At 44.4% G+C, this 24,561-nt stretch overlaps 4 protein-coding genes across 6 annotated transcripts; 1 reads left to right on the top strand and 3 right to left on the bottom strand.

Moving 5' to 3' along the window:
- The first annotated feature begins 579 nt into the window (after positions 1-579).
- Positions 580-11,870, top strand: LOC108098959 (tensin). Its single transcript, XM_043209261.1, has 2 exons — positions 580-2,849; positions 11,644-11,870. Exon 1 carries the CDS (start codon positions 612-614, stop codon positions 2,775-2,777), a length of 2,166 nt encoding a protein of 721 aa, XP_043065196.1. The 5' UTR covers positions 580-611; the 3' UTR covers positions 2,778-2,849; positions 11,644-11,870.
- LOC122320775 lies at positions 3,136-10,852 on the bottom strand. The gene is made up of 3 exons (XM_043209244.1): positions 10,565-10,852; positions 4,872-5,333; positions 3,136-3,156 (listed from the first exon to the last, which is right to left on the bottom strand). Exons 1-3 carry the CDS (start codon positions 10,634-10,636, stop codon positions 3,136-3,138), a joined length of 555 nt encoding a protein of 184 aa, XP_043065179.1. The 5' UTR covers positions 10,637-10,852.
- A 1,450-nt stretch (positions 11,871-13,320) lies between the features above and the next one.
- On the bottom strand, positions 13,321-24,547 carry LOC108102040 (F-BAR domain only protein 2). Of its 3 annotated transcripts, none has more exons than XM_017206662.1 (13): positions 24,434-24,547; positions 19,356-19,662; positions 18,736-19,296; positions 18,481-18,676; positions 17,824-18,426; positions 16,836-17,102; positions 16,289-16,394; positions 15,881-16,221; positions 15,644-15,816; positions 14,838-15,574; positions 14,442-14,777; positions 14,151-14,380; positions 13,321-14,073 (listed from the first exon to the last, which is right to left on the bottom strand). In XM_017206662.1, the coding sequence occupies exons 2-13, from the start codon at positions 19,383-19,385 to the stop codon at positions 13,976-13,978; spliced, it is 3,678 nt and encodes a 1,225-aa protein (XP_017062151.1). In that variant the 5' UTR covers positions 19,386-19,662; positions 24,434-24,547; the 3' UTR covers positions 13,321-13,975. The 3 variants fall into 3 exon arrangements, with proteins under 3 accessions (XP_017062151.1, XP_017062152.1, XP_017062153.1); XM_017206663.1 differs by having other exon boundaries at positions 18,007-18,426; XM_017206664.1 differs by lacking the exon at positions 16,836-17,102.
- LOC108102042 (lysine-specific demethylase 3A-A) lies at positions 19,852-24,536 on the bottom strand. The gene is made up of 2 exons (XM_017206665.2): positions 24,434-24,536; positions 19,852-22,520 (listed from the first exon to the last, which is right to left on the bottom strand). Exon 2 carries the CDS (start codon positions 22,504-22,506, stop codon positions 19,939-19,941), a length of 2,568 nt encoding a protein of 855 aa, XP_017062154.1. The 5' UTR covers positions 22,507-22,520; positions 24,434-24,536; the 3' UTR covers positions 19,852-19,938.
- Positions 24,548-24,561: the final 14 nt, after the last annotated feature.

Raw genomic sequence — 24,561 nt, 5'->3', positions numbered from 1 at the left:
CATTTTGTTTGTTCAGTTTATGATGTTGCTTTTTATTTTCACTTTCGCAATATCTCTGGACTTTTTCTTTTTATTGACTTTTTAATCAGACATGTTAAAATCACAAATTATTAAACTACGTTAGGTAAATTTATAAATTTCTATAAATGTACTATTTCTAAATATGTATATATCTATAAATATCAAAAAAATTTAAAAAAAAAAAAAAAAAGTACTGATCTTTCATTCTTTTCAATATTGTTTTTCATATTCATATAAAATAAAAATAAAATCACTCATACGCACTGTTACCATAAAACTGCCGAAAAATTACTCATACGCCAGGTTGGGTGCAACTTAGCACAATGCGCTTTAAAATGGATTGAATCGGTCTTAGCTCCACTGTAGCAACACATACCCCGACCAAAAAATAGACTTGAGGAGGTTGATTTGCTGTTTGTTGGCCAACAAACGCCGTGAGCGACATTCACGAATAGAGAGCCAGCCGCAGCACGCGCGAGAGCGAGAGATAGAGACAGAGAGACACGCCAACGCCAAAGCGACTCTACGTTGCGAGTTGTATCTTCTCGATTTTTTCAATCAATTTTCAGTCTTTTGGAATTCGCGAAACAATGCGGTCGCCGTACGATGAGAGCGCTGCTGCCGCCGACCACAAATACCAATACCAATACAGTGCGGCCAATAATAACAATAATTACTATAAAAACTATAATGTGAATGGCAATGGGCAGGCGGCGAATGGAAATGGGAATATAAGTGGAAGTGGAAATGGCAACGGTAATGGAAATGGAATACCTTATCATGCGCGCGAGAATTCGTTGCCATTTAGCTATGGCATAGCCAAAACTTCGACGCCGCTGCGCAAAACTCCGACACCGACGCGAGCAGATAGTTTTCTAGACGTTGATTTTGGATCGGTTACGAATAATGGTAGTTCGGGTGGCGGAACTGGTGGTACCGCCGATATGATAAAGCCCCCCACCCGGCTGACGAGCCCTTTGCTGGTGCGCAAAACGCTGGGCAATGGCGTTAGTCCCACTGGTTCGACGAACACGAATACGAACACCATTGCCAATACATACCACTACAGGTCGAGCAGCTCAACGCCGACGCCGCTGAGAGATAATTTCGAGCAGCTGCTGCGGGAGCGACGCGAAAAGGTCTATAATGAATATAGAAATAGTGATAGGGAGTCGGGGGAGCGGGGCCGCGTACCGCCCACTCCGCCGCAGAGGCAATATTACGCCAGTGATTCGTATGGCAGTGGTTTACGGAATGGCAACGGAACCCTTTACAAAAACAGCCCCTCAAATGGACAATCTTCGAAGTACAACTACGATTTCGAGTTTAATCTTAATCTGGATGATGTTAAGCCCGAACCCACACCGTATCACACCCGAAATATCCAATTCGAGGACCTGAGACTCGCTGATCAGGATGTGCCAGATGGCTCGGTTAATCGTGGTCGAATCATGGAACGCAATTATCACACAATTAACAGCTTGGAAACGACGACCCACAAACGCCAACAGTTGGAGCCGTTGGAGCAACTGGGCGCCGTTTATGGCCAGAACCACATGGAGGAGACTCTAGCGCGTCGCACTCGTCGCGATCTCTCCGCATCCGCATCGATATCCCCATCGAAATCCAAATCCACCTCGCCATTGCCGGCACTCGAATCGCCCATCTATGCCACCAGTGCGAAGAGATCGAGCAACAGCAACAGCAACCCAAATACCAATGGCCAACAGCAGATGACGCCTAGTCCCACCAGCAGGCCAGAAACGCCCGCCTTTCCGGTCACGCCGCGCACACCTTTTGGGGCAGCATCATCATCGTCATCGTCTTTGATATCGACGAACCAGTTGCCAGCGGCGGAGTCCATCTACCAAACAGGACCACGTCGTGGTCTGCCACCAGTCGCTCTGCAGCCCATTGAGGTGGCCGCCGATTCCGTGAAATTCGCCCGGAGTTCGGCCAAATTCTGGTATAAGCCAAATCTGACGCGAGAGGATGCCATTGCACTGTTGGCCTCGGCCCAGCCGGGAACTTTCCTCGTTCGGGACTCGACCACGTACAAGAACTCCTACGGCTTGGTGGTCAGAGTGGCTCAACCTCCGGCTGGCTCACAGGAGCTGGTGCGTCACTTCCTCATCGAACCAACGCCGGAGGGAGTGCATCTGAAGGGCTGCGATGACGAGCCGGTTTTCACTTCACTGTCTGCTCTCGTTTTCGAGCATTCCATCAGTCAGTTGGCACTGCCCTGCTTGCTCCGGCTGCCGGACCGGGATATAGTGCCACCGGTGAGGGCCACCACGCCGGCTCAACAGCATTTGATCGCCCACGGAGCGGCCACGAATGTCCTGTGGCTATACTCCTGCGACACGGAATCGCTCACAGGGAACGAGGCTATTCGCAAGGCCATCCGGCTGATGTACGCCCAACGACCGTTGCCACAACCCACGGAGGTGCACTTTAAGGTCTCCTCGCAGGGAATCACTCTTACGGATAACACGCGCAAGAAGTTCTTCCGCAAACACTATACGGCGGATGTCATCTCGCATTGTGCCATCGATCCGGAGAACCGGATGTGGACCAGCGAGGGGGAGGTGGACAAGAAGACCATCTTCGCCTTTGTGGCCAGGAGGTCGCCCAGTTCGACGGACAACCAGTGCCATGTGTTCTGCGATATGTCCGTCAGTCAGCCAGCGGCGGCGATTGTCTCGTTCGCCAATCGAACGCTGCCCACGGAAAAGTTGCGCAACTACGTCCTTTAGAACGAAAAAAAGGCGTGGCTCGGGTCAACAGGTCAGCAGGCAGGATGCCGCAAGGAGTGGAGAAGCGCACAGGTGAGAAGCATGACGGGTTGCAGTTTATGGTGTCATAAAAGAGCAATTTTTGGGTGCGGTTCGACCTTGGGAGGCGTAACTGCCAATTACAGTGGTCCTTCGATGGGAGAACTTGGTATCCATTTAAAGTAGTTCGTCTTTACCATAAAAGAAGAAAGATTAGAAATAAAGCAAAAAGCTTTAACAAAATGCGTAATTTTAAAGAGAACTGCTTTATATATTCTTGGGACTCTGGACCCTCTGGTATATTAAAAGCACTTGAAAACTAGCCAAAATCTATTTCAGTTTACTTTAGAAAGAAGGCTTTCTAAAAGGTCAAATTGTTCCAAAATGATATTGAAAGCAGCACTTATCTAAAACTTTTTATATTCGGCATTAATTTGATTTAGATATGTATTATTTGACAGAAACAGAAAATATTCCGAGACTTTGTTGAGACATTTTTATTTTTAGAGACTTTCCCTTGCTGTCCATTTTAAAATAGACATTAGTTGGGCTTGCTCAACTATACATTTTTTGTTGGCTTAAAGCTGTTCACAGAGAAACTTTCATTGTACAAATTTTCAATGCTCCTCAAATATTTGCCTTAGCAAGCTGTCACTGTAAATTCATCATCATTCTTCGCTACAAATGGGAAAAACTATTAAAAACGCTTCAGTTTCTTGGCCCTTCCGTTCGCTTGGGTTCGTCTTCGTTTTTGTTTATTTTACATAACGCCCCGGCTGTTTGTTTGTTTAACGGTTTCCATATACTACCGAACACACACTGGGCAGATATGTATACTATATACGTATTTACGAGCACCATATAGAAGCATTTGGCTAAAAATTTCCCTCTACACGTATTTTTCGCAACGGAAGTTTCTGTCATGAGTCAGTTGCCTATAATTGATTGAGATTCGAACTGGAAATCGAAGAGCCTCCTCCAATAAAAAGGTAGCCAAATTGCGAAGGACCACACCTATAAGTGGGCCCTATTTGGTATTTCTTTCGATTTGATTAATTTCCCCGTTCACGGTCATGTGTTGAGGTCGCCCGATAAGGCCAAAGCGCTTAACTGTGCATTGCCATGCTACCGAGGCAACTTTTCACTACTGGCCAGCTTGCCAGTATATATTCGCTATCAGGCGGCCAGGTGATCCAGTTTACTATAATAGAGCCAAACATTTGGCTACGTTTGTGTCTAAAAAAAATAAAAGATCTGCCCACAGACGAGTTTACAGCTCTAGATGAGTTGTTTATAAAGATATATATTTTTCGAATCACTTGATAAGAGTCTCGTTGTTGATCTCGCTAAGAACATTCGTGAAGTGTTTACCCGATTCTACCTTGAATTCTTTTTCGGAATTTTTCACTTGAGCTATAAAGCGGAATATGCAAATAAACAGACGTTGAAAAATTAGAAGCGTTTTTCTAAATATTAAATTCCGAAAATTTGGGTGGCTAATTAATGTTTTTATTTTGGCAAAACGAAACGAAAATAATGCGTGCGCTCGGTAAGACTCAATTTCAACGAATGCTCTATTCTCCACAATCATACTTAAGCCTAGCTTACCGAAGGTTGGCGAAGACGGAGCGAACTCGCCGAGAGCGAACAAATGCTTTATTGCGCTCCCGCCTTCGCCCTAAACTAACTTACAGTAAACTTCAAATTCAATCCAACAATACTTATTCTAACAATTCAAAAAATAAAAAACGAAAAACTGGCTTCAGCCAACACCGGCCCCGTTGAAGGCCCATCCGGCTTCAACAAACTGGAAGCGGCGCCAATTTATGGATGGCCCGCTTAAAAATTCCTCCTCCGCTGGTCCTCACTTCGACGACCCTGACCATGCCGTCCTCTCCTGCGTGAGTGGCGATGATCCTCCCTATCAGCCATTGTTGAGGCGGCAGGTTGTCCTCGGCGACGACGACCAGTTGTCCTTCCTGGATGTTGGGCTGCTCCTGGTGCCACTTGCCCCGAATTTGCAGGCCCAGCACATAATCCAGGGACCATCGCCGCCAGAACATTTGCCTGGCTGACGAGACAAGTTGCCATCGCCGCAAGCAACTGAGACCCGCCTGGTCCGGGGTCCGGAGTGCTGGGATGGGGAATAGCGGCCCGCCTGTCAGCAGGTGCCCTGGTGTTAGCGCTTCTCCGTCGCTGGGATCGTTGGATAGCGCGCCTAGCGGCCGGGAGTTCATCGCCGCCTCGATCCCGACGAGCACCGTCTCCAGCTCTTCTGCGGTTAGGAGCGCGCTGCCCACCGCTCGTAGGAGTAGGTGCTTTGCAGTTTTCACACCTGCCTCCCAAAGCCCGCCCATGTGCGGAGCCCGAGGCGGTGTGAATGCAAACTCGCATCCGCTTCTTGACGCGAATTCTCGAATGGCGTCTGCCTCCTTCTCTATGCGCTCCCGAAGGCCCTGGAAGTGGCGACTCGCTCCGACGAAGTTCGTCGCGTTGTCGCAGTGGACTGTGCGAGGGCATCCTCGGCGCCCAACGAACCTTTGGAAAGCCAATAAGAAGGAGTTAGTGGTTAAGTCTGACACAATTTCTAAATGAACCGCTTTGGACGCAAAACACACAAAAAGCGCTATGTAGGACTTATACGGAGGCCTTCCACGAATTTTCAATGTCGTATAGACGGGGCCACAAAAATCAACGCCACAGATACTAAATGGGCGGAGAGCACGGAGACGATCTGCGGGTAAATTTCCCATAATTTGCGTCATTAGTCGAGGCTTGCATTTAAAGCAGCGAATACATGATCGAACTATTTGACTGCAGACCTCCTGAGCGTTTACGATCCAAATACGCTGTCGAAGGAGACTCACAAGTGCTCGTGGCCCGACATGAAAATTGGTTAGATGCAAATGCCGGACATAGCTCTGCACAAATTGGGAGCATTTTGTCAACAGCAGGGGAAACTTGGCATCGTACGTTATAGGAGCATTTGCTAATCGCCCCCCAACTCGCAACAACGAAAAATTACACCAAGTGCCTGAGTCTTCATGAATGAATGGGTTCAATCGTTGAAGACTTGGGCCAACTCTGGAGTTCTTCCGAACTTTTTCAAGAACTTCGTGATACTCGTGTTTCTGGATGGTCTCGACAATTTTTAAGAAGGCTTCGTTGTACTCATTCGGAGACAGAGTTTTTTCAAAAACTATACTCTTGTCTCTGCATTTCCTTATAAAGCGGAACATGTAACCGAACACTCTAAGCAGCTTGAGGTGTGACGAAAATCCCTCGATGACATCTACCAGTTCCGACTTCCGTACCGTGGCGGCCATCGTTACCACAGTCTTCCTTGATTCTTCAATTAGGACCTTTTCATCGAGAACGAAATGTGAATTTCTGGGCCAGGTCTCTTCTCCATTCTTCAAAAAGGATGGTCCAGTAAACCAGATTGAATCGCTAATTTCCTCTATGTCACAACCTCTTGATACAATATCTGCTGGGTTCTGGTTAGTTGGGACATGCCGCCACGTAGCTTCTCCTGACCACTCCTGAATCTCCGCTACCCTATTCGAGACGAATATCGACAAAGAAGACGGATGGGATCGAATCCAATGCAACGTAACTTCCGAGTCTGACCAATAGACTATCCGTTCGATAGGGACCTTTAATAGGGGTTTGATTCTGTGACAGAGATCTGCGAGAAGGTGAGCGGCACATAACTCAAGCCTTGGGAGCGTTTTAGTCTTGAGCGGCGCTACTTTAGATTTTGACGTCAGTAATGACAGTTTAATACCTTCTGCAGTTTTGCTACGAATATAGACGCAAGCTCCATAAGCTCTCATGGATGCGTCGGCAAAGGCATGCAATTGAACCGGTGACATCGGATCGGTGTGCACATACCGCGGAATTGTTATCTCTTCCAAACGAGACAATGTATTTTTCAACTTATTCCACGCAGTTTCCAAATGCACAGGAATCGACTCATCCCAATCCAACTTGTTCAGCCAGAGTTCCTGCAATAGGATTTTTCCTCTGATTACGATAGGACTAAGCAAGCCGAGGGGGTCGAACAGCTTCGATGTCACCGATAGTATGTTCCGCTTTGTCGCTCTGAGACCCATGACGGAATTGTCAATTTCAAACTTGAAAGAATCTTCGTTAGGCAACCACGATATGCCTAACGCCTTCGTCGACTCTGAATCCGAGATCGGTATGGATTTAACTGTGCTCTCAGATGCGGTGTCCTCAGGTGAGTTCGAAAACCACTTTGTCAATTCAAACCCGGCGGTTTGAAGAACCTGAGACACTTCAGACCTAATAGATCTGAGCTCCTCGACGCATGCAGCACCAGTTAGCATATCATCGACGTAAAAGTCGGATCCAATCACTTCAGCAGCTCTAGGGAATGAAAGTTTGGCAGATTCACTCAACCTTTTTAAACACCGAATCGCTAGATATGGAGCTGGACCAGTTCCATATGTTACGGTGTTGAGCTGGTATAATCTCAAGGATTCTGAGGGGTCTCTTCTCCACACTATGAGTTGAAATGGCCTATCCGCTTCATTTACCATTACTTGACGATACATTTTTTTAACATCGGCTGTCAGAGCAAACCTGTGCAGCCGGAAGCGGAGCAGTGTGGAGTATAACTCATCTTGGATAGTTGGGCCTACCATCAAGATATCATTTAGGGACACCTGAGATGACGTTTTGCAAGAGGCGTCAAACACGACACGCAACTTAGTAGACGTACTCTGGGGCCTAAGGACACACTGATGCGGAATAACATAATGTGGAGTCAAAGGAACTCTATTGTCTGTAGGAGACATATGACCTAACGCGAGGTATTCTTCCATGAACTCGAGATACATTTTCTTTAATTCAGGATCTCGCGACAACCTTCTTTCGAGCAACAGAAATCTCCTTTTTGCAACCTCGAATGAGTTGCCCAATCCAGTGGGATCAGATTTAAACGGCAATCTAACTTCAAACCGACCTGATGGCAAAACCTGAGTGGTCTTTCTATAGTGTTCTTCACACAACTTATGCTCAGGTGATAGAATTTTCTTTATAGATGGCATTTCTTCCAGTGACCAAAACTTTTGTAGTGTGCTATCAATCGATACTAATAGCTCTTCACTACAACTGAAACTATTCACAACATCTCTTGGGGCAGACGCCTTGTATCTGCCTGAAACAACCCATCCAAGTAGGGTCTTTTGAAGAGTTGGATAGTCAGGACCTTGCTTAATTTGACCAACAGCTAAAAGCTCGAAAAATGATTCTGCTCCTATCAACATATCTATTCTTTGTGGCTTGTAGAAATAGGGGTCTGCTAATGGTACGTTCTTTGGAATTTTCCAGTCACTGATATTCACAGACTGGTCCGGATGATATCCGGATATCGATTTCAAAATCCAAAAATCGAACGAAAATTCACTACCATTTATTCGCGACTTCACCACTGTGTGTACCTTTTTCTTAACTTGAGAATTGGATTCGCCAATACCAAGTAAGTTGATACACGATTCCTCTTTACGGATCTGTAAGCGGCGAGCAAGGTCTTCTGTAACGAAATTGGCTTGAGACCCAGAGTCAAGAAGGGCTCGAGCCAAAATGTATTCACCGCTTTTCGTGCGGACACTTACGATCGACGTGGCCAAAATCACCCTGTCCAACGATGTCGCATGCATAACATGTGACGTGGAAGGCTGATCCTGACTTTTAGAGGGAGACAGACTCTCTTGGGGTGGTGGCAACGCTAAACTATTCTCGGAGACGGTATACCTGTGCAGTAAAACGTGATGCGAGCGACCACAAACTCGACATTTACTACTCTTGCATTTGGAAACCGTATGACCCTTTCGCAGACAGTTTATGCACAAAGACGCAGATTTAACAAAATCGAACCTTTGCATCACTGACAGCCGACCAAACGGACTGCAGTTCGCTAGGACATGGTCTCCAGCATTGCAATAGCTACAACTTTGCACGGACTTAGTGTTGGTCGAAGAACACGAAAACGAGCTTCGATTATGTTTGCTCGGAATTAATTTATCTTGCTTTGGTTTTGATGTTTCCTCAGCAGATAAATGCTGATATCGGCGATTCAACATCTTCTCACAATCGGACCAAAGCGGCAAAGTTTCATAATCGAGCTGTTCTTCCCATTTTTGTTTAGTCACTGGGTCTACTCTGTTCAAGACGAGATAAATCAACATTGCATTGGATATTTTTGTATCATCTCCTATCGATAACAACGATCCATAAATTGATGAAACGGTATCGATAAGGCTTCTTAAGGAAGACGCTGATTGGTGCGTAATTTTTGGAAGAGTGAACAATGTTGAGATATTATTCATAAAAATCAAGCATTCGTTATCGTAGACTTTTTTAAGGCTGGCCATAGCCTTCTCATAATTGCTCGCGGTGACTTGATAAGCCTTAATAGTCCCTAAGGCTTCACCGGAGAGACACGAAATTAGGTGGTTAAATTTCTCGATAACTGGAATGCTGTCGTCTTGATGAACGAGAGTTTCAAAAAGGCTGATGAAATTTTTAAACTCCGAATATTTGCCGCTGAACTTTGGCAAGGCCAAATTCGGAAGTCGAGCTCGAGTTGGGGCTACAGAAGCTGATCCGGAAATTTTTGGATCGCTTGCTGTCTTCAAGGCCGACAAAAGCGACATTAATTTTGCCTTGGTAACAATTGATAGCTCCTCCAACTCATCTCTAAATTCATCGCCATCATCTATATCTTCTATCTCTTCTTGCAATAGATTTGCCTTATTAATTGCAGCGTTTAACGTATCTAATCTACATTTTAATTCTTCTTCTTTAATCGCGATCGTGCCAGAATCGAGTCGATCACTTAATCGGCGAATGCTTTTTACTCGATTTTGTAACTTGGCTTTCAAGTCTTCAAGCAGGTTACTTTTTGGCTTTTCTTGGCTCATTTTTGAATTAAATTATCAAAAACCAAATTTATTAAAGTAAATTATTAAAGGACCAAGTGTGAAAAATTTAAATGAAATTAATTTTCGAATTAAACCACAAAAAAATAATAATTTATAAAATATTAAATTTGTTCGAAAAAAAATTATTAAATAATTATTATTATTAAATAATTATTTAGATGCGAGAAACAACGAAAATAATTTTTAAATTGAATATCGAGGCACGAAGTATCAAAATTAATAGTGGGTGCAAACGACGGCGAAAAACAATATACCCAACCGAATGCGGGGTAGCGCGTCACTTGACGGTCCGTTAACCTGTAGCGCGCCCAAATGACAAGAACCCAACAACAACAACAACGCTGCTAGCGGCGACCAAGCGAAAGCGAAAACGAAAAAAGTTTACCGCTGCAGCTGCTTGTATATAAGGGCTTATTTATTTGTGTATAACGGCTCAGATTAACTTCCCAACTATTAACTTGCGAGGTTTTAACGATAATTAAAAACAAGGGGGGCGACAGTGATTGCAATAATTTAACACAATTTAACAAAAGTTGCATCCAAATTGGTTCAAATAGTATATATCAATTTAGCACTTGTAAATATATTAGGTATTTATATATATATAATGGCTGTAATATTTGCTACTCTTTGAAATTATTAAAATTGTTTAAATTTTATTTTGCATGCAATCTAGCTCTACTATTTTGTACATATGTGCCAAGAATTGAAAGCGAGGTGCAATTTTTCAGCACTAGACAATTAACAAATATTTCTAGTTTTTTGTCAAAACTCAGCTTTCAATTTTTGCACAAATACCTTTGGTTCTTCGTTTGGATCTTTCAATCCTGCTGCCACTTTCCTTTTGCAACTTGAACAATCGCAGGGCATCCCTCGTCGGTGGCAGAAACGTCGAATTAGGGTATTAAATTTCGCGACCGGCACGAGTGAATTTGTTGTTGTTTTTTAATAATTAAAAACACCACACGTCGCGGGCAACTTGTATGTACTTCACAAGAACTTTATATTTTTGTGCAATTTTTATAGCAAAAAAACCACAAGAAAAAAAATCACTTGCAATTGTTTGTTATTTGTGTCACTGTCACTTTAAAAAATTGTTGCCTTTTATTTAATTAATTAGTCCACCCGGGGGCGCCATGAAAAATTAGAAGCGTTTTTCTAAATATTAAATTCCGAAAATTTGGGTGGCTAATTAATGTTTTTATTTTGGCAAAACGAAACGAAAATAATGCGTGCGCTCGGTAAGACTCAATTTCAACGAATGCTCTATTCTCCACAATCATACTTAAGCCTAGCTTACCGAAGGTTGGCGAAGACGGAGCGAACTCGCCGAGAGCGAACAAATGCTTTATTGCGCTCCCGCCTTCGCCCTAAACTAACTTACAGTAAACTTCAAATTCAATCCAACAATACTTATTCTAACAATTCAAAAAATAAAAAACGAAAAACTGGCTTCAGCCAACAGACGTTCATAGAAATCGATTTAGCGTTTCTATATAGCGCAAAAGTTTAAATAAATTCATACGAACCGGCGGGCGTCAATTGCGCATTTCAGAAAAACCGCATACCGAACACACAAAACTTTATTCCAGGCACGTTTGCGTTTATTTCTTCTATTTATTCCACTCCCGACGAGGTTCGGATAAAAGTTACTGTAAATAAAGCCGCGGAGGTCTAAAAATAAAATAATATTAATATTTCCAGAGAGGTGGGGGCCCCCTTTTGCCCCAAGCCCCCATTGTTTGTTCAATCCAATGATCTATTTGATCCGCAATTAAGCAATTAAAGGCATGTACATGAACAAAACGTATAGTGGCTGGGAATTTATGACCTTGTTGCTGCGATTTAAACCGAATTTCTTCTTTCATCTCTTGCAGGCAAATGGAATTTGTCGAATGTGCGGAGGAGGAGGTGTCCAGTGCTGTAAGATGTACTAACTAATCACTTTACGAAATTGTGTCTTGCGATATAATGAGCTTAACTACGAATATGTTAACAGAAATGATGTCAGCCGTAATTTATTTAGACACGCACACACTCAGAAGCCGGCGATATTTATGGCAAAGCTAAAACATATGTACACATGTGGTATTATCAACTGGAATTGACTAAATGCACAGTGGGACAAGTGGATTCCGGGGCCTGATAACCTCTATTGGAAATGCCCATTCATGCTTCTTTATATGCCCAAGGTATAAACAAAGCCATGAAGATTATAGAAACTTTGGAAATTTCCATGAACCATTTTGAGGAATCTCAGACCACTGTGCATAGAATGAAGTGAAATTGATCACCGAAAAGTTGTTTATTGGCAAAAAGCTAAGTTTTTGAGTTGTGTGTATTTATATAGGGTGCGCTTGTCAGACAAACGGAATTAAACTAATCTACCATATAATTTTAAAACGATTAATATTAATTTAGAAAGTTGTTGAATAAAGTCTAAAATTGCAAGCTATCCAGGCAGCTTGTTCCCTAATTTATACCAGTAATATCTATATATGTATGTATATGTATATGCCTAAGCTCTACTAATGAAGTCAATATAAATAAAGTGCAATGTTGTTGAACAGAGTAAAGATCTTTTATTATTTTGCAGTATCCGTCTGACTTGCGAAAAACTACACAGCCAGCATCTGTTAATAATTTGTTATCTAACTAAAAACACAGACACTGCGTTCTACATTTCAGGGCTGTAAATGTCATATATCAACAGACATTTGTGTTAGGTCGGCGGTTGCTTTTGTTAAACAATTAATGGTTTATGTACCCACGGGCAATATACAATATGCATTTGTATGAACACAACAATTGTTTAGTAATTTAATCTTATCGTTTGCCAGCGACGAGATCTCTATGGTCAGCTAACCATAGGAAAAAGTGTGGAGTACTTTATTTTTTTGTTGTTGTTGTTGTTGTTATTCCATTCCAGTCAGTCACCCTTGCATCAATTGGATTCGTTTATTCCCTGCTCAAAAAGATACAAGATAAAAGTGGTCGCTTGCTTAATGGGCAAATGCAATATATACTTGTACATATTTTAAAGGCAACCCACAGTCAAGTGTGCCAAGTGAAATGAAAACGCGTCCGTCGACTCGACCTTGAGATCAATTTGTGGCGGCGTGACGTCACCGCCTTTCAATAGCAACAAAAAGCGGCAGCTGCCGACCGCTTTTGAAAAACATAAAATATTCTTACACAAATTTTACAAATTAAATTTTAGGCTAATGCTCCCCAGCGATCTGTGCACCCACATTTTAACGATTTTGATTTCAGCATTCTATGTTTATTCTATTTTGGACGGGCTGCTAATTTCCTATATATGTGTGTTTTCGACTTGTCAAGCGCTCCAAAGAGACCGAAACCAGTTTGTCATGTTCTTTGCCTAAATTCGATAATTAATTGATCGCAGGAGAAACTGCGGCAATCGTTGAAAAACAGAAACAAACTCCGGTTGCATGAGCTGTGTGCTGTGCTGTGGTGTTGTGGTGTCGCCTTATCCAGACGCCCGGTGACGAAAGCAAAATATCCATCGAGATTCCAAGCGAGACGCAATGCAGGTTTTGTATCTTACATTTAATACATTTGGATTTGGTTGTGTGTACAAAAACGAACATAAAATCAACGTTCGGTGTGTGGATTTTTTAGATATCTACATAGCTACATACAATATCGTTCGTTTACATTATATTCAGTTAAACATAATAAATACAATTTAATAATATATACTCGGGTACGTATATATAACAAATAATACATCCAGATTTCGCAGAGCCGAAAACCATTTTCGGACACCCAGCAGGCAGATTCAACATTTCGCGTGAAAAACAGAAATTTAGTGTACAAAAATACATAATAGGTCCTATTTTCAACACCGTTTCGATTCCATTTCGTGGAATGCAAAAATTCAATTATTCGAATTTATAGATTTTAAAACATTTCGTCTTCGAATAGTTGATTTCTTCAATTTGTATAAATTTGCAATTCCGCTCAACTTTACCAAAATTTGAAATGAAGATAGGATTGATAATAAAAAGCTCAGAGAGAACTTATGCTCGCTATTCCTGTGCCTAATTAAATATGTTTTAGATGTATGTGTGTTTGTCTCATATTTACGATTAGTTACAAAAATTTTTCTAGTTTTTCACGAGCCTATTGCCATATTGCCATTTTCCGTTCCCACACTTGCCGTCTATCGAATAAGCGGAGCAACTAATTTGACTTCGCCGAATACGGACTGGTAGAACCCACTGATGGAGGAGTCGGTGTGGCACCACTACGGATACCATCGCCCTCGCACACATATTTTCCTGCAAAGTGAAGTGAAAGGTTTATGAGTTGATTTCCTCAGACAAACTATATCTACTCATTGTATATTTAAACGTACCGGAAACGAATCTCCGTTTGACCAACGATAAGCGATAGCCGCTACCCTGGAGCTCGAATTCGATGCCCGAAAGTGTGGTGCCCTCGCAGTTGAACTGAGTGGCTAGGAGCGCCGGTGTTGAAGGACCATCGTTGAGCTCCAGGCGAGCACGCAAAGTGCCCACTCCGCCGTCCTGAGAGTTCTGCGAGATGTCCGTAAAGTTCCACACCAAGCGATTCGATTCACCCAACCTGAAAACACAGATGCGAGAATATTATCATTGATTAACTCTTCTGGGTGTTATCAACTTACCATGCGGAATGCGGCTTGGACTGCACATTGCGCACAGATCCGTTGACGGGCACCGAGAGCGTGACATTCAGCAGAGGCGAGGCATTGGCCATGGCATGGTTATTGTACTTGTAGTCCACTTTGAGGGCTGTGTAGCTGGACTCGCACTTCCAGTAGCTAACCAGCTGGAAGGGACACGAGCTGGCTCCCGGCTTGGTGCGCACCTGATATTTGAGTATGTCCACGTTGAAGTAGGAGGCTGTCGGGTTATTATCCGCCTGTCTTCGCAGGAGGGCCGTCAAAGCACCCATGTTGAACTCCAGCATAGTGCTAACAGTGCTGGACTGCTGACGATCTCTGTAATAAATCCATATAAGTATAAACATACAGAACAAATATTTATCAACCACAACATACATTTGCACCAGCTTTCCGTTGGGCACCAGGTTCTCCAGATTCTGAACGTGCTTAATGCGAAAACCCAGCTTGGCTGGATTTGGATTATTGGCTAACAGGCCGGCAATGCCGGCTGGGAATGATAGCATCATATCACCGGACACCTTCACCTGGCAGCGCGACTCGTCACTGCCCCGGAAATAAGCGTGTATGATCTCGTGGAATGCGACCGCCAGCGGTATGGTGTCCGAAATACCGATAGTTAAAGGCGAGGGACCTCGCGAGGAGCCCACTCCCCCGATGGCCGTGCGGAACTCCAGGCTGCCGATGCTCTCGGCTCGATTCATTGCCGTCACTGGTGCTGGAGACATTCGTCCGCGTCCCGGCGCTGTTCCCGCTGTTGCCGCCGGTCCAATGGCTATCATATCCGAGCGCCGGGATGGCGGACGCGGTATGGCTATACTTCCACCAGTGGACGCCGATGTCGGCGTTGGTATCTGTCTTCCGGGCGGTTTGCCCAATGTCGCCGACGAGGGCGCCGACATGCTCATGTCTCCCAGCTCCGAAAAGATGTCCCCCAGATCCGCATATCGACTATTATTCGTATTGTTGGCGTTGTTATTGTTGGACAGCGTGGGGCTCTGCAGCGGAGCATAAGGATGCACACTCGCCGTGGGCGTGGATGCGTTCGATATCTCTGGGGATTGCTGACGCGACGCCGGGGCTCCTCTGGCTGCCTGCAACTGCTGGCTGTGATGCTGTTTGGGTAATAAATTTCAAATAAATTCATATTATAATTCCTTGTAAAATAACTGATGTAAACTCACTGAAAATACGCCAGTTGGTGAAAGTGAAATGTTCTCCACAGTGGCACGCAGCTCGTCCACGCTGGCCGACATTGGCGCTTGGCCGTTCTTCAGCGGCTTGATGCTCACATGGATCCGGCGCTCCTGCTTGTCGTTATCTGAATCCGTATCCGAGTCGGAGTAGAAACTGCCAGCTGAAATATGTAGTTTTCCACTTCAGTTTAGAGCTATTTCAATTTGAATATGTTTCTTAATTACATTTATCCTGGCCTTCCTCCCAAGCAATTTCCTTGGCCGGCTGTATGCTGAATCCCTCCTCGTCCACCTCATAGCCCGTTCCAGTGCCACTAGAGGTGTTCGGAGCTGTGGCTGGAGCCGAGTTGGTGAGCACACCTGCATTGGGCAAACTGCCACTGGCACCGGCGGCTCCTCCGCTGCCACCCATGCTACTGGCACCGGCTGAATCCACGCTGCCCTGTGCCGAAGTGGCCGACAAGGCGGCCAAGCCACCTCCTGCACTGCTACCACTGGAGTTCTGCGTCTTCATGCTGCGCCCATGATCGTCATAGTCCAGCAGCGTGTTGTTGGCTCGCTCCACACTGAAAACACACAAATTTAAGTGATTAAATAACACTTCACAAAGTATTGGATTAATTTTTAACCCACCTATTAAGTCGTTCCTCTTGAATGTGCTCGGCGGCCTCGTTGTCTTTCTTTTTCTTAGCCTTTTTGGTTTTCGTCTTATCGCGGCGACTTCGTAAAATGCCAGAGACTGCAGCGAAAAAGGATTAATGTTAACACAGGACATTCAATGTGGTCAATGACTTGCTTATCAAGCAAACTAGAGACTAATAGAGAACACACAGGACGACACTGAGTTGCAGGACACTTCAGTGCTCAGAAGTGATGGGGAAAACTGCTTTGTGGTGGAACAGTTGACAGTTGAAACTTAAATGTAATGCCTTCCCTTCCTCAGGACTCAAACACCGCCTTAAAGTTCGTTACAAATGGTTGATTGGTTAATCGGGTATGAGAGAACAAAAAGCTGAGCACACAGAAAAGCCGTTAATTTACATATTAATCCTAGAGTACATGCATTTATTTTTGGGTGGTTTCTGTTGGTTGGAGCTGTACAGGTGTTTTAGTAACTGGAGGGGATGGTGAAATGGGGTGGGGGGCCAATCACTTTCATTGACATTCTTGAATCATTTACCCTGAGAGTTTGATGTGAATATATTTAAAAGTGACGTTGCACGTCTGGACGTTGTCGTTGTGGCGGTGGTTGCTGCCGCAGATGTTGCTGCCGTGGCCGCTGCAGTCTGTTGTAGATGATCTTGCTCATTTAATGATTTCGATAGCTGATGCTCGCTTGTCGTTGCGTTCAATTGCTTTTTGCCAGTCGCACTCGCACTCGTTGCAATTGCAGTGGCACTTGCGGTTGGTGTTAGGGCCTCTGCCGGATGCTGCTGTGCTGCCTGATCTAAAGTTTTGATTTCGATTAGTCGATCGGTGCATGGATGAATGGATGATTGGGATGATCAATGAGTGGTTGGTGGATGGTGGATGCCATGGATGCGATGGATTTGATGGATGAACGTGAAAAGCATGGAACACGGAAATAAGACCAAGAGAAGCGTACAGAAAAGTTGTTAGTGCTTTTAGTTCAATGGCTTTGATGGCATTTGTGTGTGCGAAAGAGTGTGCAGTAGTCCCGAGAATAGTCTGATTGATTGGCTGGTGTTTGAGTGTATAGTTTATGATAGTATTCAACTAAAAACGAGAATAATTTTGGGAAAATAAACTAAGATTCGATGAAATTATATACAAAAAGTACAAGTATAAGTAAAGTATCTACAAATTTACAAAAAATGCTCAGAAAACAATGTAGAAATCCGCTCGTAATAAAAGTTTTTTAGCGGTCTTAACAACTGTACGACATTTTTAAAAAGCTTTAAATGAAAAACTGGTTTCAAATAGGAAAACGTAATTAGAAAACACTTCGAGTAAAGTGAACCTTGTCGCACGTACATAAATATGTCTATGAACAGATAAGAAATATGTTACAATAGAAACAAGTAGATTTTAAAGATAAACTAATTAGTTTCGACAAATACATAGAAGGAGAAACTTTAACCATAAAACATAGGCACCCAAAAATAATAAATCAAATAGATAACCAAATAAAATCAAAGAGAAAGAACCTTGATTGCTAGTATCCTCTGAATTGGGGGAATTTTTGGTGACATTGGTGGTGAGATTATTCGTGCCAGTTGTTGTTGTTGTTGTTGCTGTTGTGTTGTTGGTGTTCAAGTTGTTGCTACTGTTGCTTGTTGTTGTTGCTGTCGTGATGGTGGTATTGTTGGTGGTGGTGCTTCCGCTCATACCGAAATTTCCCGCGCTCGCTGTCGGCTGTTGTTGTTGTTTGGCGGTGGGCAAAAACCAGGAGCGCAGGCTCTTCACCGTGGACGTGGTTCCACCACCCGGCTGACCCGCCGCGGCATTTGCCCCGGCCAGCATGTCTGGCGATGTGGGACGTGGCGAGCCCATGGTTCCCAGTATCGGATCCTCGGCATAGGGAATACTGCCGCTGGCCGCACTTCCGCTGCCCACAGAGATCGCCGCCAAGGCATCGCCCCGCTGATCCATGGACACCACACTGCCCGAGGCTGAGGTCGCCGCATTTCCAGCCCGCAGAGCTGCCTGAATGCTGCTCGCCGAGTTCGTGTTGAATGCGCCACCAGAGACCTGAGGCGTTTGGAGCCGAGAGCCACTCGACAAGGCCACATACTCCAGCTCAGGCATTTCTGGTAACCAGATAATATTAGTCGTAAACTATCCCTTTAAAAAGGCCAGCTTACCTGGTTTCTCCAGACCCGTGTACTTGTTGAGCACAAACTGTTCCAAGAGTTTGTCCACTGACATGTCGACAAACTGCCTTTTAAAATCGGAATGTACTTGACCCACCATGTCGTGATTGTTCTGCAGCATTTCTAAATAGGTAGAAAGGAACTCCTTCATTTGGCGCAGATGCACCTCCTCAATCTCTTGAAAGCGCTACAACACACAATTCATATCATAAAATAAAGGTATAAGTTAATAAATAATAATAATACCTTGCAGGTCTGAGTCATGCGCCTCTCGAACTCGTTCTTAATGGGATTGTGTTTGTCCAACAAGGCCTTGTACTCCTCCTGCAGTTTTTTCAGCTTGCTCTCTAGCTTCTCGGCATCCTTATGGGAGCCGTTGTCCTTGCGCAACTTTTCCAACTCCTGCACCTTGCTAGCGTAGAGATCGCGCAACTTCTGCACTGCCACCGTCGACGTTTGGATGGCCTGAACACACTCGAGGGTCTGCGACTCCTCCTCCTTGACAGACTTGTGCTTCTTGTGCAGCTCGTCGGCGTATTTGGCCACATCCTTGACCAGCTCGGTCAGCTTTTGCACCATCTGCAGGTGAAGGGTCGAGAGTTTCTCCGCCGAGGTTCGCAAAATAGTCCAAACCGGGGCGAATGTACTATTCAGTGTACCCGCCTTGTGGGCCAGCTTGGACATCATCTTCGAGTTCTGCTCCTCAATGTTGGACTTTTCGCGCAGAAACTCTGACAACTCCTTGCTGGCCACCAGGCCAAACTTCATGTTGTGGTACAAGACATCATAACCATTGTTTTTCTCGCCCTATAAATTAATGGAAACTTATTAACGATCCTTCAGCATCAAATAGCTATTTTGCTTACCCAAAAATAGTCGTTAAAATCCACCGTCATTTTAATGCTTATGTTCTGAATACTCCAATAGCTGGATAGGTAAATCTTACAATAATTTCCTTCTCCTCTCTTAATTAATGTAAAAGGCTTTCTGGCGTTCTAATTGACTTGACTTCTCTAGATGCCCCCGAGGCTTCTCGAGTAGCACAGTAGTTCGATCCTTTCGATGCTACTTTCTGTGTGGGAAAGAATCCTCATCATCAGTTTCAGTTTCGTCCTCAGCAAGCATGGGATCTGGCAACTATCTTCTATAAACTCAGTGTTGTCTACGTGGGTACTAGAAGTTTGGAAAACAGTAAAGATTAGGATTAACAGTGTGTACGGAATTAATAGAACATACACAGCATCCACGAAAATGTACAAATATCATGTTATGGATTTGTAAACTAAACAAAAAATAAATACTATACTATTTATTTTTGTTTGTGCCCAAATAGGATATTTTATTGATAAATTAAAATCTTATTATGTATTTGTAATCTAACATATATGTATGTAAAAATAATTTTATAATTGGTATAAACTTAAAAAAAATGAAGTGTGGTAGTGAAATCTAATTTTCTGGTAGCTTGGCCGTCTCCGCATCGATGCGTTCATCCAAAGCTCTGGTGAGGATGGTGCAGCAGTCCTTGATGGCATGGTAAATAATATTCTTGATCTGCAGCTTGTCCTCGTGATTTGTGTGAGAGTGCGAGAGCCTTCTAAACTCGTGGGTGAGATGGTAGCAATGGGTAATGTTCTCTGGCGATACAAAATCCTCGGCCACCTTAATGCAGTTGTGCAAATTCTGAACTTGATGAGGGGCTCCTGCCGGTATGAAGACAGCATCGCCCAAGCACTGGACAATCGGATGTCCTTCCACTCCGTATTCCTTAAACAAACGGGCCCGCAACTTGTCGTCCAGATACCAATTCTGATCATGAATGGGATCGTGATCGGGCTCCAGCCGAAAACCCTTCTCTAAAGTTACACGGTTAAGTAAATCCCTGATCTTGTCGGCATCGCGGGCCGGAAAAATGTGCCACAGTGCTCCAGGCAAAACATCTGGCGATTGACATCGAGCTCTGGTAATATAATCGCATCCGCCCAGATCAATTGCTTTCTGAGCGGCCGCCAGTTGAGGCTTAATATCCCCGTCCTGGGGGATTCCCACATAAACCATTATGTTGACGGCATCGGAAATGTCCAGGTGAAGATTGGTTGTTCCCTTATCCGGGTGCAAAGCCGAGCCGTAAGCATTGTACATCTTGGGACCCAGATCAGGTGGTACAAACATCTTCGGCAGACAGCTAGCAATGTTTAGGTTTCCCGTTCGTAAAGTATATTCCGGCATGGGTAATCCCTTCATCAGATCCGCAAATCTGGTGGGCAATATCTCGGCGAAATCATCACCAGGCGGCCAATCCTTAAGTTTCAAAAGCATCGGCTTGTTATTGGCATCCAACAGGCGCTTATTCATGCACTGAAATCCCTCCCAAAAGTGCCGCATCGGTTGATTGGGAACTAGATTTCCATTCAGGCAGTTAATCAGATCGTTGGGCTTGTCGCCAAAGTCGCGGCAAAATGCCTGCGGATGCCAGAGATCCAAATTCAAAGAGCGAGCCACCTCCGAAATCATCACTGGCTGGCCGCATTTCCAGACCTCCTGGTAGAGAACCCGATTGTCTGGATGCATGGCGTCGGTGAGACGCAGCAACTTGCCATCGCAGAGCCACTCGTGTGGAACGCCAGGTGCCAACTGAGTAGACTGTGCCAAAGTCATGGATTTTGGTGGAAGAAATCGCCTTAAACCGGCCAGTCCCTTCCTGAGAAAATTAATGTGCTTGAAATTGTCAAAAGCCGTTGTTATCGGGTCCTTTCCCAAGGTTTCCTTGGTCCAAACCCTTCCTGGTACGTAATCGATGCCATGCTCTCTGGCAAACTCCAGCTTCTTGGCGTGCAGCTCTTCGAGACGCTGTTGTTGATGGAGTTTCTGTTCGGAGGCCAGCGAGGAAAAGCTAGTGTGCTGCTTCAACTGCGACTCCTTGATCATGTCCTGAATCATCCCGCTCAACTGAGGATCCTTGACAGTATCTTTGCTCAGCAGACAGCCGCACACCTGTGGCACCTGCCACACTGTTCGCACATCGTGGAGCAGCCTGCCCAGAACGTTGAGCGAATCTCCTGCTATAATTTGGGTCAGCATTAGCTCGGCGGGGCGGTGCTCGTGGGGGCCACTGGGATCGGTGCACAACAACCAGTGGTATTCGTCGCAACCCTTTTGGGCAGCATTCTCCGCACGTCGCAATCGCTTGCCCTCCTTGCGATCCTTAAAGCAATCCAAACAAACCCCAAAGCCGCACTTGCGGCAGGTCCAGTGATAATTGAACAGCGTCGTGTCACACACATCGCAGATCTCTCGGGTTCCCTTCACGGCCTTCTTCCAGGCAATAATGCCATCCGGATTCTGGTGCAATCGCAGAGCGTCTGCCTCTTGGCGCCACAAATAGCAGAACTGGTCGCCGGCATGGAGCAGAATATAACGGCAGACCTGTATGTCCATGTAACCGCTGGTCGGAGCAGTATTCTCATCCGGCTGCCAAACGGCAATGTCCTCCGGTGTGGGTTCGATGTAGGGATTCGGAAAACCCACAACGCCCAGCTCTCCTTTTTCATCAAACTGTAGACGTCGAAATTCATAGAATCGACAGTAGACATCGTTGCCAACGCTGGTCTCGCCATCTTTGGGGGCCAAGTTTCTCCGCCGGCATTCCCGGCACTTGGGAATCGGCGAAGAACCAACTGCTGGCTGTGCCTGCTGCAACTTAAAACAGGGTAAATCCTGGAGAAAAATAGATCCACTGCTGCGGAACTCGTTATGGCGCTGCTGCTCTTCTTCAGTTAACGGTGGCACTTGACCGAGGAACTCCTCCTCCTCCTGCTTCTGTGCCTGTTCCACCACTCCAGTCGAGCTCTCCACATTCCGGCAAGTTCTCTTTGCGGCAGATGAGTCATTGGATATGTGAATCTCTATGATGGATCTCGGTTCCGACCGCGTAGACATTGGAGAGGATGTAGAGGGAACGGTCCGCTTGCGGCTCGTTCTTGTGGCGACAAGGGCCGCTAATTCTTTTTGTGACATTTTAGCGGTTCGATCTTCGGAAACGAAAAGAGATGGAAAGAAAAAAGATCGTAGTTTGAGGTTTTTTGTATGGACTCATCAACCGGCGACCTGGTAATGCTTCCCATGAGGAGATGTCTGCTGCTCCGTGCTCCCTGCTCTTGCTGCATTATATTTTGTTTACTTTGCGCCTCGCCTCTCGTTCTTCCGTTTGCGATTGCGTTTGCGTTTGGTTGGCTTTCGCGCATCTTGCACACGATTACAACATTGCCGGTAATGTGGCGAACAACTTTCGTTGGCTTTCTTCTTCAATGCACACGCACATTTAAATGAATAGAGCAGGGCTTCAAGAGAATACAGCACAACTACTCACTGCCTCCACATTACCAGGCACACCGAAATACTTAAAACTATCTTATGTTATATAAGCCTAAGAAGGTGGTCGTAACAACACTGGTGTAAAGCTCTTCCCAATTCATATAAAAATAACTATTATATATAACTATATTTTTTTCTTTGACTCAATAAATCACCGATGAACTTTTTAAACATATAAATAAGCATTTCATCATCAAAATCACGTATACGACTAGATGTGCCAAATTTGTTATTCTGAGTTGCCATAGTTACAATAATATTTAATCTTTTATGACAAGAACACTAAAACTTTTACTGGCTTTTAAAATGTAAGTTTTATAGCTGCAATTATTGTGTTATATTGACCGCAATCGTCAACAGCCAATTTTGTTGCCTTTTTTTCCAAGTTAAATTAAACATGTGCCATTAGAAGTCGTCAAAACGAGGGTTAAAGATAAACACAGTTCATAAAAAAAATTCCACATGTTTGTATGTATTTATCAACCCAATGCATTGCAATGTGGGCGTCTCAAACTAAAAGCTGACAAAATGCTTGATAAAGCCCCTCTAGATTCTCTCTATGAGTTCGGACAACCGAAAATTCAGCTATTTGTTGCTACTTCTGCTAAGAACATGATAATCAAATGAGTCGCAGGCAAACACTCGGAAAGGTTATCGCACGATATGGAGGTATTCGGAGATTGGGGATTGCAACTAACAGCTCTGTTAACAGGGGCAACAAGTGTCACTGAGTCCAGCAATGTGAACCCTCACGAACCGGAGGAAAATGCAAAGCCCAGATAATTGAGGCGACACCGATAAATTAACCCCTGGCCGAAAAATAAAGCAGAAGAGCAACAAAATACAAATGTACGGCGGCACTACAAACATAAAGACTTGTTTGTGTTTTTGGGCGTTTACCGCACAGCAAATATCTTACGAAAAACAGGAAGAGAGAAATGAGAAAAGCACGAAAGGCGAAAAAGAGCAGGGAAAAGAAAAACCCTACAAGCGACTCCACCCCTCTTATCCACCCAAATTGATCAATCAATTCACTCGCTGACCTTTTAATTCAATGAAGGTCTGCTCTTTATATAACAGCCATTAAACAAATCGTACAGAATTTTTTACAATAATGCTTGCCTGATAACGCCGTCAGATAAATATTTATGTATGCTACACTGCACTTCACACTACACTACCAATTTGAATCACCTCGGCAACACTGTTCCTATTACTACATCGCTCCAGGTTTGTTGTTCTTTTTCCTTTTGGTTCGCTATTGGTCAATGAATTTGTTTTTGCTCGCCCATTTTGAGGTGCAAATTGCTTGAATTTGCTGGGATAAATGCACAATTAATAAGCACTTGGCACTGCAGGGAATGCACTCGTTGCAATTTAGAACCGCTGCCTTTGTCGAGTTTTATCAATTTAAATTTGTGTACTGAAAGCCACAAACACCAGCACAAACACACGCACACACACACCCGCAACGAAAACTTGGCGTTCCTGCATACAAATAGGATAGAACTAACAAGCTAACTTTTTCAGCAACTCATTGCCGCGACTTTTGCGGGGAGTGGCCACTTACATTTACTTATAGCATGTTGTGTAACCGCTTGAGTGTAACTTCTGTGATTCTTGGCCCGTTTAAACTTCAGCCGATTTGAGAAAAAATTCGATTTTTCATTAGCACTGAGCGAAGCGCAACTAGAGGTG

The sequence above is a fragment of the Drosophila ficusphila genome, unplaced genomic scaffold, assembly GCF_018152265.1.
Source record: "Drosophila ficusphila isolate 14025-0441.05 unplaced genomic scaffold, ASM1815226v1 contig_791, whole genome shotgun sequence".
Classification (NCBI taxonomy): domain Eukaryota; kingdom Metazoa; phylum Arthropoda; class Insecta; order Diptera; family Drosophilidae; genus Drosophila; species Drosophila ficusphila.
This window is presented reverse-complemented; position numbering and strand designations above follow the sequence as displayed.

Excerpts from the sequence above, each read along its gene's own strand:
- LOC108098959 (XM_043209261.1), top strand. The coding sequence starts at position 612 with ATGCGGTCGCCGTACGATGAGAGCGCTGCTGCCGCCGACCACAAATAC.
- LOC122320775 (XM_043209244.1), bottom strand. The coding sequence starts at position 10,636 with ATGCCCTGCGATTGTTCAAGTTGCAAAAGGAAAGTGGCAGCAGGATTG. Across the intron at positions 5,334-10,564 it reads ATCCAAACGAAGAACCAAAG|GTTCGTTGGGCGCCGAGGAT; the intron begins GTATTTGTGCAA and ends GGCTTTCCAAAG. Across the intron at positions 3,157-4,871 it reads CGGCGATGGCAACTTGTCTC|AAAGCCTTCTTTCTAAAGTA; the intron begins GTCAGCCAGGCA and ends TTGACCTTTTAG.
- LOC108102040 (XM_017206662.1), bottom strand. The coding sequence starts at position 19,385 with ATGACGGTGGATTTTAACGACTATTTTTGG. Across the intron at positions 16,222-16,288 it reads CAAGAGGAACGACTTAATAG|TGTGGAGCGAGCCAACAACA; the intron begins GTGGGTTAAAAA and ends GTGTGTTTTCAG. Across the intron at positions 14,778-14,837 it reads AACGGAAAGCTGGTGCAAAT|AGATCGTCAGCAGTCCAGCA; the intron begins GTATGTTGTGGT and ends GATTTATTACAG.
- LOC108102042 (XM_017206665.2), bottom strand. The coding sequence starts at position 22,506 with ATGTCACAAAAAGAATTAGCGGCCCTTGTCGCCACAAGAACGAGCCGC.